We start from the raw sequence: 18,379 nt of genomic DNA, 5'->3' as shown, positions 1-18,379 counted from the left end.
TATATATATATATATGTCAATGTGGCCGGGTGATATATATATATATATATATATATATATGTCAGCAAGGTCAGATTACATGTGTTTAAAGGGAGTTTTAAAGCTAGCCATTGCCAATCCCTCCTGCCAAAGTTTCCAAAGGAGTTAGATTCTTGGAATGAAAATTGCTTTCTATGGCGGGGAATGTCACCCTTATCAACTCAGTGCTTACATCTTTTCCTATACTAGATGATGTGTTACGAAGTCTACCATAAAGAAGATGGAGATGATTATGTGACAATTTTGCAAACCACATCTACTTAGCCGGGAGGTGGTTTGCAAACTGAGGGTGGCATTCTTAGAGGCTGTTGGTGAATATTAACTTGGTGCTATTGGTTAAGAGTACACGCAAACATTGCAAAATAAAAAAGTATTAGATACAAACTTTTAACTTTGGTAGCTGAAAGTCGTAATTATTAACTATAAATAAATAAGTAATTATAATTAAAAGTATTATTAATTATCACCTTACAATTTTTTACTATAGTTATAAGCCGTAGTTAATACTCATACTGCGTATTTGAGGGTCAAAATCGAGTGTTAATGATGCACTAGTTAGTAGTGGGTCAGAGACTTTTAAATAGGTCCATAGACTTTTAACTACGGCTTAGCAATCATAGTTAATACTCGGATCGCATGAAAACAAAATATTTTTTTTTCTCCCTCCCTCTTTTTGCTTTTCATTCCACGCCTGCGTCGTAAACCCTTTCTTTTTCCTTTCATGTTCCCCACCCTTGTCGGAAGGAGTTCCCTCTCTCTCTCTCTCCAGATCATCCCCTCTCTCTAACGCCCACGTTGCGGATGCTGCTCGCCGGAGTACCCCTCGTTGCGGATGCTGCTCGCCGGAACCCCCATCTCATCTCTCTCGCTCTCATTTCTCCTGATCATCCCCTCTCTCTAGCACACCAACCATATCACGTCGCCGAAACCCCCTTGGTTGCTTGAGGCGACCTCGTTGGAAACCTGTCGAAACCCCCATCTAATCTCGCTGTAAGCCCCTGCTCACCACAAAGAGAGTGAGAAGGGGCTACCGTTTTTTGGGAGATAAGCAAGGAAGGATCGATTCCTTCACACCATCTCCTCCGTTCATCCCATCTCTCTCGCTCTCATTTCTCTTGATCATCCCTTCTCTCTAGCACAACAACCATATAACGTCGCCGAAACCCCCTTGGTTTCTTGAGTCGACCTCGTTGGAAACCTGTCGAAACCCCCATCTAATCTCGCTGTAAACCCCCTTGGTTGCTGGAAGCGATACAATAAACTGTATACTCCTGCTTTTTTGACGAGAAGCATTAGGCGGCAAGTAGTGCTTTTGGTTAACCTCCTAGTTTTTTTTTTGCAGAGAAAGTATCAAAGCTTATAATTCTAGGTTGTTATTAAGAAGTGGATTCACTGAGATCTGCACTTTTGTTTTCTCAAGATGTCGTCCCTAAAGAATGTCATCAATAGGCGCATTCACAAAGAGCGTTGTCAGCCGTGAGTGATTTCCCACTTCCTTGAAATCTTATTGTCTATTAATTTACATAGTTGTAATACTGAGGTACTGACTGTTGTACTATTTGCAGAGAATCAAGGAAAAAGTTGGGTTTCCTTCAGAAGCACAAAGATTACGTCATAAGGGCACGGGAATTTCATAAAAAAGAGGAGACAATCCGAGTAGGTTCCATTTTGAATTCCTTCTCTTGCATACAAGAGAGAAACACTATTTAGTGATTTAACCATTTCTAAGACTTGTGTCTTGCTTGGTTTATAGAAACTTAAGGAGAAAGCAACATTCAAGAACCCAGATGCATTTTACTTTAAGATGATCAAAACAAAGACTGTGGATGGAGTGCATATGCCTAAGTAATACCAGAATTCTTATAATATTTTATTTTTGAGCGATTTTTTAAATAAAAAAACTTGGTTAAATGTATGGGAATATGTATGTCAGAAGTCAAGCAAATGAATACAGCTCAGAGGAACTCTTGTTGATGAAGACTCAAGATATAGGCTATGTGCTTCAGAAAGCTCAGAACGAAAAGAAGGTTTTTTTTTTTTTTATAGTATTTCTGATATCCAACTTTCATGCATTGCATTGATTCTTTTATAATGTTTTTGTGTTTTCACCAGAAAGTTGAAAGGCTGAGCTCCACATTGCATTCTCTCTGCAGCCGTCCATCAAACAAGCACATTTATTTTGCTGATGATAGGTAATGACTTTTCAGATTTCTGGTTTGGAGCCTTTCTTTTGAGTTGCAATCTGGAGTCTATTAGAACTAAAGAGTGTACCATATTAGCAACGTTCACTGTATTCCTGTTTGGCAGGATTTAGTTTACTATTGTTATAAAGGGGATTTCAATAAGTTAATTCCTGATTCATTGTATGACGTATGTATTTCATATTAATAAAATGGCCAAGAACTCCTGGTAGCCAATCTGCATTCTTCTTCTTGGCCTCCTTGTAAACAAAAATAGATGTTTATTAGATATTGGCTCGGCTTGAACTTAGCTGAGTCAATCTGTAATCAGCTTTAGCAAGCTCAAAGAGCTCAGGCTCATTCTTGGCTCAGCTCAACATGTGTGCAGCCCTGTCAGTATCTGACCTTGCATTCTTGGTAAATCACTCTTTATTTATGTGTGTATTTATTTCTCATTTTGATTCCGGGAGGTCTGCTAGGATCTTGTGTTATATGGTACTTAGACTGTGTGAAAGGTCCAGTCTTGTCTACTTATTTTGCTCGTTCTTGTTGTTACTCTGGTTCACTAGATGCTCTGTGACTCTGTCTGATATTAACAGTGAACATGGTTTGCTAATAATTCATTTATATTTTGAGCAATGGGATGACAGAACATGCATGTATGTCTTTGCAGAGGATGATGTTCTAATATGGGCATGCACAAAGATTCCTTATTGATAACCTTAGTTTTTCTACTAAATCCTTGAAACTAGATCTACTATTTATTTCGGCCTGTGCTTGACTAATTCCAAAGCTTATGCTTTTCAGCTGCTAATGAGCTTACAAGAAGGCAAGATTTCAGCTGTTGTGGCTGCAAAACATGTAATAGCAATGAGTATAATTGATGTTCCTTTAGATCCTTATAGTGTGGCACCTATTTGGAAAAATAACACTTGTTTCTTTTGCTTGTCTCTGAGAATTGCCAGTTTTAAGCATTTCCTTGTGGGTATACCAGTGTTTCATGGGAGATTCATATGCATGCGTTCTTTATTTACAGTTATATATATATATATATATATATATATTGATAACTACCAGTTCTTTAGTGAGGTTCTTTTGGTATTGGTTTATCTTCCTGCTGTCTGACTAACAGAGATTTTAAATTTTCCTTTGATTTTAGGGAGGAGGCCAAAGAGTTACTATCACATTTATCAGAAATGAAGAACTTCCTCTTTCTGCATCCATCAAAGTTCCTGAAATATTAAAGTAGCATCCTGTTTCTGTTGTCTTATGACCGATGATTCCATTTCTCTATTAATGTCTTGTTTGTTTGCATGTCTTTGCTTGGCTTACCAAAAAATGCATATTGAAAAAATCTCTTCCTTTGCTTATTGTACTTTACTGAAGTTTTTTAATTAAAATTTAAGGCTCTGGTCAGAAAGTAACTGACAGAGGTCACCAGAGTGGTAAGTGTGGAATCTCCATTTCCAAACTGTTTGGAAGCCATGAAAAAGGGGGAAGTAGGAATTGCCAGTTTCAATTCCTCATCTCAGCTACCACTATTGTGAGGTGATAGTCACACCAATGACCTTCCGGTGACCTTCTCAGTTAATTTTTTAGGGTAAAATCTGCATCCCAAACAACATGACTGCGGAAGTGGGAAATTCCTACTAAATTCTAAATAGTGCTCCCAAGTAACATTAAGGATTTGCTAAATCTATAACCATTATGGAATCCACTTTTTCACCCCCAAAGAGGTGGTTCCCAAACAGAGCCAAGTTAATGCAAACTCTGGAGATTCCCAATTTTATTAGTATAATAATTAATTCATTGTTGTTATCTTCTGAGACTCATTTATGAAAGATCAATGGTTGATGTTTATTCAGGAAAACAACGACATCATACAAAGAATTAGAGGCAAAGATGTACAACAACAACAACAACTACTACGCCTTCATCCCAAAACAATTGGGGTCAGCGATATGAACCAAAAAAGAAATTCATTTTGGGTCTTCCACATGAATCCTTTTCCTCCAATCATTTCTATCCAACACCATGTCCTCGGTGAGGTTCAAAGCATTCATATCCTTTCCTATCATCTCCATCCAAGTCTTCCTAGGCCTACCCCGACCTCTTTTAACTAATATATTTTCCCATTTCTCCAACCTTCTAACTGGAGCATCATTAGGCCTTCGCCGAATATGTCCAAACCACCGTAAACGATTCTCTCGCATCTTATTTTCAATGGGTGCAACACCTACCTTCTTACGTATCTCTTCGTTCCGAATCTTATCTTTTATTGTATTTCCACACATCCATCTAAGCATCCGCATCTCAGCTACACTCATTTTTTGAATATGATGTCTCTTGGCAGCCCAACATTCCGTACCATATAGTAAAGCGGGTCTAATAGTCGTCCTATAAAACTTTCCCTTCAACCGCAATGGCATTCTACGATCGCACAGCACTCCAGTAGCACTTTTCCATTTCATCCACCCAACCTTTATCCTATGATTTACATCTCCATCAATTTCTCCATACTTTTGAATGATGGATCCCAAATATTTGAAATAATCATTCACCGGTATATCTTGCTCACCAAGTTTTACAACACTCCCATCACTACTTCGTTGCTTACTAAACCGACATTCCATATATTCAGTCTTACTCTTACTCAACTTAAAACCTCTAGCTTCCAATGTCTTTCTCCATAATTCTAACTTAGCATTAACCCCAGCTCTAGACTCATCAATCAAAACAATATCATCAGCAAACAACATACACCACGGTACATTTTCTTGAATTGATCTCGTAAGCTCATCCATCACTATTGCAAATAGGAAAGGCAAAGATGTAACGCCCCAAAATTTTAACTTGTGATTTCGAAAACATTGTTGAAAAACCTTTTATATTTTATGATTTTGACTTTTAAAATCGTCAGTGGAAGCAATTTAGAAAGGAAAACAAGTTGACAAATTCTGGGCACGTTAGTTTTAAAATCATCATCATCCATAAAACAACTATTTAAGGGAAATAAGGAACAAAGCCATAGATTATTTATAAAATTTGTAGTTTCTTATAAAAATAAGTATTTCTCCCACAATCTACAAATATAAAGAAAACCCAAAACACAGAGCCAAGACACCAGCAGAAAGAAGGAAATCTTGAGCCAAGTTACATCGCGCCATCGGCCGTCTGTAAAGTCCTACTCGTTACTTACTCATGAAATAAGTCAGTTTCATAACAAACTGATATGTGCACGAATAGACAACGAAAAATAAATAAATTAGGACATTCATAAGTTAAACAATTTATTTCATTAGAAGCAGTAACTAAAATGCGAGAAAGTAAATTTATTTTAACATGACCAATATATGCAAAAAACTACTGTACTGAAAGAGATATTCATCATAAGATATAAACAACATCGTAAGCAATATGAATCTCATTAATCTACAACTATTGTGAACAAGATATTCTTTAAGTTCTGATATTAACTGGCCTGTGGGTATGCACAAACACGAAACGTAGAAACAATTTCTTTGGCATGGGTTGCGTTCCTTTCTCCTTTATTGCGTCGGGGTCGGAAGCGGTCTTGACTGTTTCTACATTTCATGTCTATGCGTACCCACACGCCAGTTAATATCAGAACTTAAAGAATATTCTGTTCACAATAATTGTAGATTAATGAGATTCATACTGCTTACGATGTTATTTATATCTTGTGATGAATATCTCTTTCAGTACAATAGTTCTTTGCATATGTTGATCATGCTATAATAAATTTACTTTTTCGCATTTCAATTACTCATTTTAGTTACTGCTTGTAATAAAATAAATTGCTTATCTTATGAATGCTATACTTTATTTATTTTTTGTTGTCTACTCGTGCACCTATCAGTTTGTTATGAGCCTGACTCATTTCATGGGCAAGTAACGAGTAGGACATTACAGACAGCCGATGACGCGATGCAACTTGGCTCAAGATTTCTTTCTTTCTCTTGGCGCCTTGGTTCTGTATTTTGGGTTTTCTTTATATTTGTAGATTGTGGGAGAAATACTCACTTTTGTAATAAACTGCAAATTCTATCAATAATCAATGGTTTTGTTACTCACTTTTCTTAAATACTTGTTTTATCGATGATGATGATTTTAAAACTAATGTGCCCAGAATTTGTAACTTATTTTTCTTTATAAATTGCTTTCGCTGACGACTTTAAAAGTCAAAATCCTAAAATATGAAAAGTTTTTCATCAATGTTTTCGAAAACACAAGTTTAAATTTTGGGGTAAATGATCTAGAGAAAATGTATATGGACATGGCCTTGAAAAAGAAGCTTTAGGTTTTTCTTTTCTTCATGTAGTATAACATCCAAAAATCATCATTGTCATGTTCAAAATCCATTCGATTTCTGATTTTCTTCATTTAAGCAGAAGAATGGAAGGAAACAAAAATTTCGGGAGGATGAGCTGGTTTGCCCAACGGACAGGCCTGTATACAAATGGCGGAAAGAGCGAAAGCGATAATTAGTGTGAACAACAAGACTAATACCACAATTAGAAACTTAGAGCTATCAGATGCCAGAAGCAGTTTAATGTTTATTTTTACTTTTTTTTGATAGGCAAGCTGTGGGATATCACCCCCTTGAGATTTGAACCTATAACTTTTGGTTATGATAGTGTGACCTTACCATCCAGCTATCTCATTTGACCCCCAATAGTGGTACTCTTTGTTTTGAAGAATCTATGCCAAATATGACCTAATTTGAAATGGAGTGGGGAATTGTAATTTCTCCTAGGGCATTTAATGAATACTCTCCTAGATTTTTGTATGCAAAACAATGTCTTTATTGAACTGTGGAAATGAGATATACCTTTTTTTTCTTGGGCCATTTAAGACTTGCTCTTTGAGTGAGGAATCTCATCAAAAAAAGCAGATAGAGGGATCTTAGTTCAGACTTATGTTCATGACCTTCCTTTTTTGGTTGGTGCTACTGTAAACATGTTTGAACTTTGCATCTGAATTGTTTTTTTTTTTTGAAATGTATTTGGTTCAGTTCGAGCAGTGTGTATAATGTCTAGAGTTTATTTCTTTTTTTTTTCCTTACATGGGGAAACTGACGTTGCGTCAGGAGTCCTGCCACGCTGGAACGAGAACACTAATGACCTCAAACTGATTCTTAAACATTTTGCAGAATTTTTTTAAATAAATAAATAATTTTAAAACATTGCCAAAAGATATCTCAAGAACCCGGGATATATCGCAGATTTAATATGCACAACTCAATATGCATTTCATATATAAAATAAATCAAACCATGAATGAATTTAAAGTAAATTGAATTTAATAGAATAGTCCTCGTATAGGGTTGTACATCAAAATAACTATTAGAATCTTGTATACCAAAAACATAACCCTCGATCTCTTCAACAAGCTAGGCCCTCCATCACTCAGATTCAGTACCTGAAAAGGTTTTTTAAAAATGGAGTAAGAACCAAAGTTCTTTTGTTTCCTTTTTTTTTGTAACTTTAATATACAGGTTGTGATTATGCTTACTGACTTTGGACTGTAATAATGCCCCCACTTGCATCATAACCCTGTGTTTTTTTTTTTCTACAATTTTTTCTTTCATCTGCTTGTTTTTTGATAAGGACTATTCCACCTGAAACATAGAATTTCGTGATTGATGGTGTAGCTATAAATGGTGTAGCTTGGAATTGCTATGGTCAAGTTTATTATTCATAATATTTTATTTGTAATGGAAAGAGTTTTGTCTTAGCTTTAAGGCTATGTCACAGAGATTCGGCCAGACAGGTGCCGCACCTGCATCGACACGGGTGCGGGTACGGCACCCGGTGCGGTCAACCTGACGCACCCAGGGTCATTTTGGTTCATTTTTGGATTTTTTTTTTTTTTATAAATTTTGCCCTATGAAATGGGCTGCGTAATTAAAAAAAAATCTTGGGGGGGGGGCTGCCCCCCCTATAACCCCCCCGCAAGGGGCAGCCCCCCTGGACCCCCGCCCGCTGACCCGCGGGTGGGGGAACCCCTGGACCCCCCCCCCCCCCTTCTCTCTCTCTCTCTATATATATATATAGATTATCAAGATCATCATCCCCAGCCAGTCCATCATAAAAGTCTTCACTTGTAAAAACTCTTTTGCCCTTGTCACGAGCTTGAAGATCCTTAACCATCTTCATCACATCTTTGAGTTGTGACTGTGTAGGGTCGTCAACAGACTGATTCTTGGATTTATAGGCCGACCCCTGCCCCTGAGTCGACCTTTTAAATTCTTTCTTGTTTTCATACTCTTTGTCAGTATCATCTGCTGATTCTGACTCATCAGACATTTCCTCATGACGATTCTGCTTTTTACTGATTTTCACATTCCTAGCCGTGTGACCCCTATCCTTCTGTTTGATCTGAGTCTGTTCAGCACTGGCTTCAGCTTGCTCTGCCATCATCTTGGTCATCATTTTCTTGAACATGACGTACATCTGGGGATCCACGTCATCCTCTGCTTGCTGACCCTGACTACGGGGTGAGTCCATTTCCTCTTCTGAAGCGACTGAGTACGCGATGCCTTCAACTGATGTGGTTTTCTTTTCGGACCTTGTATGAACCATCAAATATCACAAATATTCTTCTGAATGTCACTGTTGCTCTCTACAAGGCAGAACTGATGATTAGGCTTTTGAAAGAAATTGGGTTGGAGGAAGATATTTGTTGAGAATTTTGGTAGACAATTGAAAGAGTATCCCATTACTAGGGATTGAGTCGTCACTGGGATTACGACAATTGCGTTGCCATTCTTTGCAAAATAAACAACTGGAAATATGCCTTGTTACCTAGGCGAGGTCGTCAAACCAAGATGAAATGAAGATTAAAGGAATTTTATTAAAAATATGATTTTAATAATACACTTGACAAAGGGGAGGGGGACAAACAATTTTCCACCACTCCTGATAATCAGAGGACACTCGAGGACCAGGAAAAATAGTGAGAGTAACAAAAGAATCCCAGCCATGTCTGGCAGAATGGTATGCTCCGGACCACTGATCTGATGTGCGATCGAACTCTGACAAGATCCCTGATAGTAGACGAATTTCTTTGCACTTCTGTCTCTGAAAGAACTGCCTGACACACCGCTCTGGATGGTAGTATGCGCAGAAAAATGAGCCAAGTAGCCTAAACCGCTTGCCATAAGCGTATATGTATCTGGGTGGTGATTCCTGACGATCAAAGTAGTCCCATACGACCTCTTCCTCCTGAAGGTTATCAATCAAGAATCGGTATCGAGCAACTGGAAGAAGCTTTTCATCATTATATCTGAATGCACTGGCTCGGGCTGGCACATGCCAGAGGAACCAAGATTGCAATGCATAGGTGCACCCTTCGACTAGAATCGATTCTCCAAGTGTGAAGCGGGTCAACCCCCGGTAAAGAAAGGCGAGTGCGACCATGGCTATAGAGAGGCGTCTGGTCTGTCGACTCCCCCACCTTCGCAGAAGTTGAACTATCCTGATATCCATGTAATTCCATCAATCTGGAAAGAGAGCGAGTCCCACAATGCATAAGACCATCGCATTCTGAATTTTTTCTCGAGCTGTTCGAGATAAGGAACTGACTTCCACAAATGTCCCATACTGTCTGTAGATTTCGAGCAGGTCCACATATTCGTTTCCATCCTCCTCTATCAATGGCCAAGACTTGCGTCCTGTCATGCGAGCTAAAGCATCCTTAGGGTCCAGACCCTTGACATTAATCAGAAACTGCTTCTCCAATGGATCTCCAGGCTGACCAGCTGACTCAGGTAATCCCATAATTTCTGAAAATTCATCTATCAGCAACGTCATCTCGCCCCATGGAAACCAGAAGGTAGAAGTGCTCGGATTCCACCGCTCTGCTAGTGCATGGATCAAATTGCCGTTGACTGTCTGCTTTCCCACTGCGGACGCCAGTTCTAACCCACAATCGTCCAAGTGGTCCGGAAACATACGAGAGAAGTTCTTGAACCATGAATAGTACCACCGGGGAAAGAAGGATCCGGTGCTGAGGACTCGATGCTCGGGATGGCTTTGTCGCACCTCGTAGGAGATGTGACCTTCAGGGAAGACTGAATCAAGTTGACTGGATGCCATAAGACTGGAAAACACGGAAAATTGGAATAAAACTTGGGAAAATATAGGAATTTTGAAAAGAATGCAGGCAGGATAAAATGAAGTAGGAAATTCGAGATCCAGAAGAGAGAAAGGATGAAAAATCACCTGGAGTTTTGAAGGAAATTAAGGGAAATTTGGAAAATCGTCCAGGGTTTGATGAAATATGAAGGAATACTTCATAAAATGGAAAATGAAGCATTTGAAAAATTGTCCAAGGTTTAAAGCATGAACAGTATAAAAAATGGATTGGAGATTTCTGAAAAATCGTCTAGTATTTTGGAAAATTGGGAAAATATGGAAAATAACAAAGAAATGACTATAACACATTCTGCACAAACAAGTATGCACATACAACATTCCCTAAAAGCTGACTCTAGATGCACAAGTTTTGAAATAGCTGTAGGACCTTAATCCTAACTCTAAGGTTCAGATCATCTGTGTCCAATCATGTTATGCCTATATACTTAAGCCAAAGCTCGATATACGTGGCATAAAATCAATTTCTCCGGTTCTAGGTTCAAGTTTTCTAACATCCTTGAGCACCTGCCGATATACGTTGGACTATGGCCCTTGATACGTGGCAGGGGGTTTTCACCCAAATAGGTGGCCCAGTTGTGAGGCTCTGTCCCGAACTATGTTTCTGGAAGAGAGACCAGCAACGTGAAGATCAGGACAATATAGGTAGGGTGATTTTTGAAATATGAGCACATGCAAGAAAATCAGAAGGCTCTAAAACCTAAAGAGATAGAGATTTTGAAAATTTTGAAGGAGCAAACATTGTTTTCAATCAAAGCTAGATTGGGGAGGGTTGTATTAGACCTAAGTCTATGCGAGCATGAATAATTTCCTCCTCAATATGGTCCTACCAAACCATGCCTAGTCTACATGCAATCCATGTCAGCTGAGTTCAAGTCTAGGCTCCTAGGTTCACATGATATCATGAAATAAAAGCTGACATTCCATGGAACACGATTTTGACAATTTGAACTAAGTTAAGCACACAATTGATCAGGCGAAGACAGGTCCCATCTCGGTCGCCAAACCTATTATCATCGCAAAATTTTTACTTTTGCGAGTCAAACTGACATTTGAAAAAGATTTTGAAAATAACTCGCCTCCGTTTTAAAATGCGGGATAATTCCGAAGAATGAGACTCGCCTGTCGGTACGAGGTTCAACCGTCCCTAACGCCTTTACCAGGGGTAATTGAACCAAGGATCAATTGTGTGCTTAGTTTTGCTCAACTTGTCTAAATCATGTTCTATTTCCTAAATGCACAAAGAATCATGCATATGCTATGAATTTCTGAAAATGCATATTTGAAAACATGATGTTTGCTTCAACGATTGGAAAATATTTGGAGATTCTTGGAAAATATAACACTTGGAAAATCGTGAATCATGGTTGAGATATTGTATCTGAGAAAGTGAAAATCGATTTCTGAAGAATCTAGAGGTTTTGTGAAAATCGATTTTGAGAAATGTGAAATAACTTTGGAAAACTTGATTTCTTTGAATTAGAACTTTAAAATTGAAAATATAACTTAGAAAAATCGAATTTGGAACTTGCATAATACTTGAAATATCATTGACAAATCCATATTTTGAGAAAATCGATTTTTGAATAAGACTTAGGAAATTTTTGAGAAAACTGATTTTTCTGAATTAAAATTGAAATTTGTAAATGCATGAATTGAATGAATATGGATTTGAAAGACTTGATTTTGAGGAATTGAGGAAATCCTTTTTGTATTTTTGAGAAATGCAATGCATTTTGAAGTTAGCCTAAGAGTGTAGGCTGAATGTGGCTAATACGAAGATTACAAATCTGGGTCTCATTCGTATTCTGACTATGGCCATAAATACAAATTCCACCAAGTTTGTCAACTCCATAAGAGCTAGTGCACGTGCCATTCGTGTAGACTATAGTGAATTGGTAAAAATATGTATGAATTGGCATACATAACAGTTATATATCAAAGCTTAAAACTATATGCAATGCATCCTATTCTATGCAGGAATTGAAATTCTTATTCCAAAATTAATTACAATTTACATCACTAATCAAATTTAAATACATGAATTTAAAAGAAAGTAAAGTCTTCAATGTTCCTGCAAAACTAGAAAAACTGGTTAATGAAAATATGTTGGCTTTTCTAGGTTTATCCAGTAATATCTAGAAATTACTGGATTTTACTAGATATAAGCCTTTTCCATGATTTCCTGATATAAACTTAATAAAATATGAAATAAAATTTAATAAATATAAAAGTGGAATTTGAAATTTTGAAATTGGGTCAAAATGACCAAAATACCCCTGATAGCAAGACTATGGCCTTGAAATCAGGGTTTTCAGAAAGATATTTTATAAAATGCAAGTTTTGAAATTCAAATGAAGATAAATCAAACTAAATATGATGTGACATGATTAAAAATATGAAAATTAGGGTTTATAATTTTGAAATTAAGGTCAAATGACCAAATTGCCCCCGATAGCAAGACTATGGCCTTGAAATTAGGGTTTTCTGAAATAGATTTTGGTAAAAACTTGGGATTTATGATTGAAATAAACACAAAATCAAACATGAAACATCCTAATATGATTCTAAACATGAACAAACCCTAAAACTACACACTTATGCACGAAAATCAAGAAATATCACCAAAATTGTGATTTTATCAGTGTTTTTGGATCTTTCAAGTATCCTGTTTTGCAATTTTATTAATTCAGGCATCAAACGGATTCCAAAACTCATAAAAATTGGTACCTGCACTTGTTATAACCCTAAAATCAGATTGGAATTGCAAAAATATTTTTTTGACATTATTTTAATCTGAAAATTGCATTAACAACCTAAAATAAGCTATTTTTAACCTAGGTCACCAACCAGTTTCAGAGATAGACCCGAATCAGGGGTCAATCCTCCATGAAAACTTCTGAATTTTTATAGAGATAAACTAGGAAGAAGAACAAAGATTTCCCAATTTACAGATCGGAAAAAACATCTTCGGTTAGGGAGAAACCCTTCCGGCAATCTGAACTAGAATCTAACAAACCTAACAGGGGTTAAAACAACTACTTCAGATTGAAAATACAGACATAAATATCAAACTTAATAAAAAATTTCTTAAATTTTAACAGTAAACAGTAGACAGAAAAATAATAATACTCACTTTTTACAGATCATGAATCAGATCTTTGGTTTGGGATCTATGAACAACACAAGTCTGATTAAGGTTTTGGTAAACCCTAACGAGTTTTAAATTTATTTTAAATTTAAAATCACATTTTCTGTCAGAGGAAAAATACTGAACAGATATAAAAAAATCTCAAAATTTCAAAGTCGATAGATCTAATCAATATGAATCCATGGCACTTTACAGATCTCAAATCGGATATAAGATGAGAAAAATATCATAACAGCAAGTTACCTTCCTGATTTTAACAACGATTTTAAAGTTTTAAAAACCCAATTTGATGTCTGATTTTTTTGACAGGGTTCCCGAATCCCAAAAACTCTGATTTTTTTACAGTAGTTCATTTACATATGCATGTATCACATATAAAAAAATCAAGAATTAACAATAAATATTTCAATCCAAAACAACATGCTCTTTTCTGTTCTAAACTAAAACCACACAGAAATCTAATAAAATCTAATAAAAACAATAAAAGAAACATTAAAACAATAAAATAAAAATTAATTATATGCTGGAAGACGTGTAACAAACATGGATAAACAAATAAATAAATAAAATACAGGGAATCAATGGCTGGAATTTGATGTTACCTTTACAAGCATGGATTTAACCCATTAAAAGGGTAAGTCACATGTTTTATCGGTTAATAATATAAAAAATAATGCAATAAACGATTCTAATGGATTAGAATCATGAAAAACAGCATGGAATAGAGTTAGATCATCTTCTTGAATTGATTTTGGGGTTCTTGGATGAGATCCATGGTTAAATCCATGAACACAAGAGTTTCCATGGTGAAATCTATTGAAAAATCATAAAAAACTAATAAAAATAATAAAATAATATTAAATAACTCACCTTGGGGCTGCAACTGCAATGGAGAAAGCTGGAGGTGCTGGAGAGGAGAGAGAAGCCACGAAAATTTGAGAGAAAAAGAGCCCCCTTTTGACCTCTTGAAGTCCCCCTTTTATAGGTTTTCAAAACCTCCTTAATTAGGGTTAATTAAGGAGTTTTATTTTTTTAGAACTCTTTCTAATAAATCCAATAAAGGGGGCAACGATTTTTTGGTGAATTATAGCCTAGGTGGGACTCTAATTAATCCCTAATTAAACCCTAGAAAGTCCAAATGTGGCACCACCTAGTATGGACCCACATTTGGTTTTTAAAACTTGAATTTAAAAGCTTTAAAAACCAATGGTTTAAAACTTAAATAAAATGGATTTTTAAAATTGTTTTTGACTCCTCTAAACCCCTAACCTAACTAGGACATTAACTAACCCTAGTCTAACCTTGACTTCTTCAAATGTGGCGCCACCCCGAGTGGGCCTCACTTGAATTTTCAAAAACGATTTTAAAACTTGAGAATGAGAGGTTTTTCAAAAGAGATTCAAAAGTAGACTTAGAATTAAAAGTTTTTGAAATGACATAGAGTTCCAACTGAGTCAGAACTCCTCTGGATATGGCTCCAACTGAGTGGACCCCACATCAGAGTTTTGAAAATTTGAAATAAATATTGAAAATGACTTTGAAAAGGGGTTAAAATCAATAGTTGAAATTCAAAGTTTTGAAAGTAGAGTCTCAAGCGAACTGGAACTCCGGGTTAGAGTCCTATATTTTTAGGACTCTATGATTTTGGTTTTTAAAAGCCAAATGAAGGAGTTTTTGAAAAGATTTCATCGAAAATGGTAAAACAAGTCAGAAAATACAGTCAGAGTTACACTCCTAACTCAATCAGAACTCTAAAATAGAGTCCTGAATTAACTGGACTCTACAAAATGACCTAATTTTTGAAAAACAAATGAAAATAAATGAAAATAGAAGCAAAAACAGACTCTAGAACAAACTCCTGACTGAATTAAGACTCTGGGACAGAATCCTGATCAGACTGAAACTCTAGATTTTTTTGGTATTTTCTGAAAAACAGTTGAAAGAACTTGTGAAAACAGCGAACACAATAATAAATATTGGAATAAAACAGAGTTCTGATTCAACTGAGACTCTGGGGACAGAGTCCTAATTGAAATAAGACTCTCAGATTTTTGGATTTTCTGAGAAAACAAATGAGAGAATTTTGAAAAACAGTTAAAAATATGATAAAATTGAAGTTTCGGTTCAGAGTCCTGATCTGATTTGGACTCTGAGAAAGAGTCCTGATTCGATCAGAACTCTAAGAATTTTAGTTTTCTGATAAGCAAATGATGAAATTTAGGTAAAGCTTTTGAAAACCAGTGAAAATGAAGTAGAAAAATCAATTTTGGATAGAGTCCTACTTCGATCAGGACTCTGGGGCAGAGTCCTGATTTGATTAGGACTCTGAGATAAAACCTCAGAATTTTAAAATTCTTTGATAAAAGTGTAATAGTTTTGGTAGATTGAAAGATTTCTGAAAGATTCTCTCAAAATTGAAATCAGGATCAGAGTCCTGATCCAACTAGGATTCTCTGAACAGTCCTGCTTTGACTGAAACTCTGAGTTTCTGACTCATTTTGAAAGATTTTGAAAGATTTGATTGAAAATGGATAAAATAGTTGTAAAAGATTAGAGTCCCAATCCAATTGAAACTCTGAAGAAGAGTCCTGATCCAACTAGGACTCTGAAATTTTGGTCAAAACAGAAGATTTTGAAAGTTTTTTTTTCGAAAACAGGTAAAAAGGTAGTAAAAATTAGAGTTTTGATCCGACTAGGAATCTGGAAAAAGAGTCTTGATCCAACTAAGACTCTAAAATTTTTGGAGATTTTTGACAAGTAAAGGAATCTAGAAGCGACACCATCTAAATGGGTCTCATCTGAGAATTGAAATCAGTTGAAAATTGAGTTTAAAATGAATCTAGATTGTTTTCTGAGAAAATATTTCGAAATATAAAGTCCTGGGGGTTGGCAAATGACATAATGTTGATTAAAAACCTATGTTTTAAAATTAATTTTGAAAGAAAAGTTTTAAAAACCCAAGTCTGGATTAAATATTTTGAAAACGAGAGTGCTGGATCTCGAAAATGAGATGTAATGACATGCAATGCTATGCAATGCAATGAAATGATATGCTGAATTCATGCAATGATAAGCAATGACACATGAAATGGATGAATACTGAATGAGGAGGAAAATTTGGGGTGTTTACAGACCATTTTTGAGATCCAACACTCGTTTTCAAAATATTTAATCCAGATTTGAGTTTTAAAACTTTTTCTTTCGAAATCAATTTCAAAACCTGGGTTTTTATTCAACATTCTGTCATTTTCGAACCCCGGAACCTTACATTTCGAAATGTTTTCTCAGAAAACAATCTGGATTCAGTTCAAACTCAATTTCAATTGATTTCAATTATCAGATGAGGCCCATTTAGGTGGTGTCGCTTCTGGATTCCTTCACTTATCAAAAAAAATCTCAAAAATTTTAGAGTCCTAGTTGGATCATGACTCTTTTTCCAAAGTCCAGTCGGATCAGAACTCTACTTTTCACTATCTTTTTACCTGTTTTCGGAGAAAATCTTTTAAAATCTTCTGTTTTGGCCAAAATTTTAGAGTCCTAGTTGGATCAGGACTCTTCTTCAAGAGTCCAGTCGGATCAGGACTCTTCTTCAGAGTTTCAATTGGATTGAGACTCTAATCTTTTACAACTATTTTATCTATTTTCAATCAAATCTTTCAAAATGAGTCAGAAACTCAGAGTTTCAGTCAAAGCAGGACTCTGTTCAGAGAGTCCTAGTTGGATCGGGACTCTGATCCTGATTTCAATTTTGAGAGAATCTTTCAGAAATCTTTCAATATACCGAAACTATTACACTTTTATCAAAGAATTTCAAAATTCTGAGATTTTATCTGAGTCCTGATCAAATCAGGACTCTACCCCAGAGTCCTGATCGAAGTAGGACTCTATCCAAAATTGATTTTCTCACTTCATTTTCACTGGTTTTCAAAAGCTTTGCTTAAATTTCATCATTTGCTTATCAGAAAACTAAAATTCTTAGAGTTCTGATCGAATCAGGACTCTTTCTTAGAGTCCTAATCAGATCAGGACTCTGAACCAAAACTTCAATTCCATCATGTTTATAACTGTTTTTCAAAATTCTCTCATTTGTTTTCTCAGAAAATCCAAAAATTTGAGAGTCCTAGTTCAATCAGGACTCTGTCCTCAGAGTCTCAGTTGAATCAGAACTCTGTTTTATTCCAATATTCGTTATTGTTTTCACTGTTTTGACATGTTTTTTCATTTGTTTTTTATAAAAATACCAAAAAATCTAGAGTTTCAGTCCGATCAGAACTCTGTTCCAGAGTCCTAATCCAGTCAGGAGTCTGTTTTGAAGTTTGTTTTTACTTCATTTTTTTATTTATTTCCATTTGTTTTAAAAAATTAAGTCATTTTGTAGAGTCCAGTTAATCCAGGATTCTATTTCAGAGTCCTGATTGAGTTAGGAGTCTAACCCTGACAGTATTTTCTGACTTATTTTACCATTTTCGATAAAATCTTTTCAAAAACTCCTTCATTTGGTTTTAAAATCCAAAATCTGAGAGTTCTAAGAGTTCATGACTCTAACCCGGAGTTCCAATTCGATTGAGACTCTGTTTTCAAAAATCTTGAATTTCAATTATTGATTTTAACCCCTTTTCAAAGGTATTTTCAGTGTTTATTTCAAAATTTGCAAAACTCGATGTGGGCCACTCAGTTGGTACCATATCCAGAGGAGTCCTGACCCAGTTAGGATCCTATGCCATTTCAAAAATTTTAAATTCAAAGTTTACTTTTGAGAATCTTTTGAAAACTTTCTCAATTTCAAGTTTTAAAATCGTTTTTTGAAAAACTCAAGTAGGGCCCACTCGGGA

General features: G+C 35.9%; 1 protein-coding gene across 4 annotated transcripts in view; it reads left to right on the top strand.

Annotated features, from left to right (window-relative positions):
- Positions 1–774: 774 nt before the first annotated feature.
- LOC149821149 (putative U3 small nucleolar RNA-associated protein 11) overlaps positions 775–18,379 on the top strand; it is a 33,166-nt gene continuing 15,561 nt past the window's right edge. For 3 of the 4 annotated variants that reach the window (XM_089983464.1, XM_089983466.1, XM_089983465.1), the window contains exons 1-6: positions 775–1,515; positions 1,605–1,695; positions 1,793–1,884; positions 1,973–2,066; positions 2,152–2,231; positions 3,379–3,464. In XM_089983464.1, coding sequence (XP_089839590.1) covers positions 1,460–1,515; positions 1,605–1,695; positions 1,793–1,884; positions 1,973–2,066; positions 2,152–2,231; positions 3,379–3,463 — 498 coding nt within the window. In that variant the 5' untranslated portion in view covers positions 775–1,459 and the 3' untranslated portion in view covers position 3,464. The remainder of the gene's footprint in view (positions 1,516–1,604; positions 1,696–1,792; positions 1,885–1,972; positions 2,067–2,151; positions 2,232–3,378; positions 3,465–18,379) is intronic. The other variant, XM_089983462.1, reaches the window with a different exon arrangement.

The sequence above is a fragment of the Nuphar pumila genome, chromosome 12, assembly GCF_984573655.1.
Source record: "Nuphar pumila chromosome 12, dmNupPumi1.hap1.1, whole genome shotgun sequence".
NCBI lineage: Eukaryota > Viridiplantae > Streptophyta > Magnoliopsida > Nymphaeales > Nymphaeaceae > Nuphar > Nuphar pumila.
Note: the sequence above shows the minus strand (reverse complement) of the source record. Positions and strands in the feature narration are given on the sequence as shown.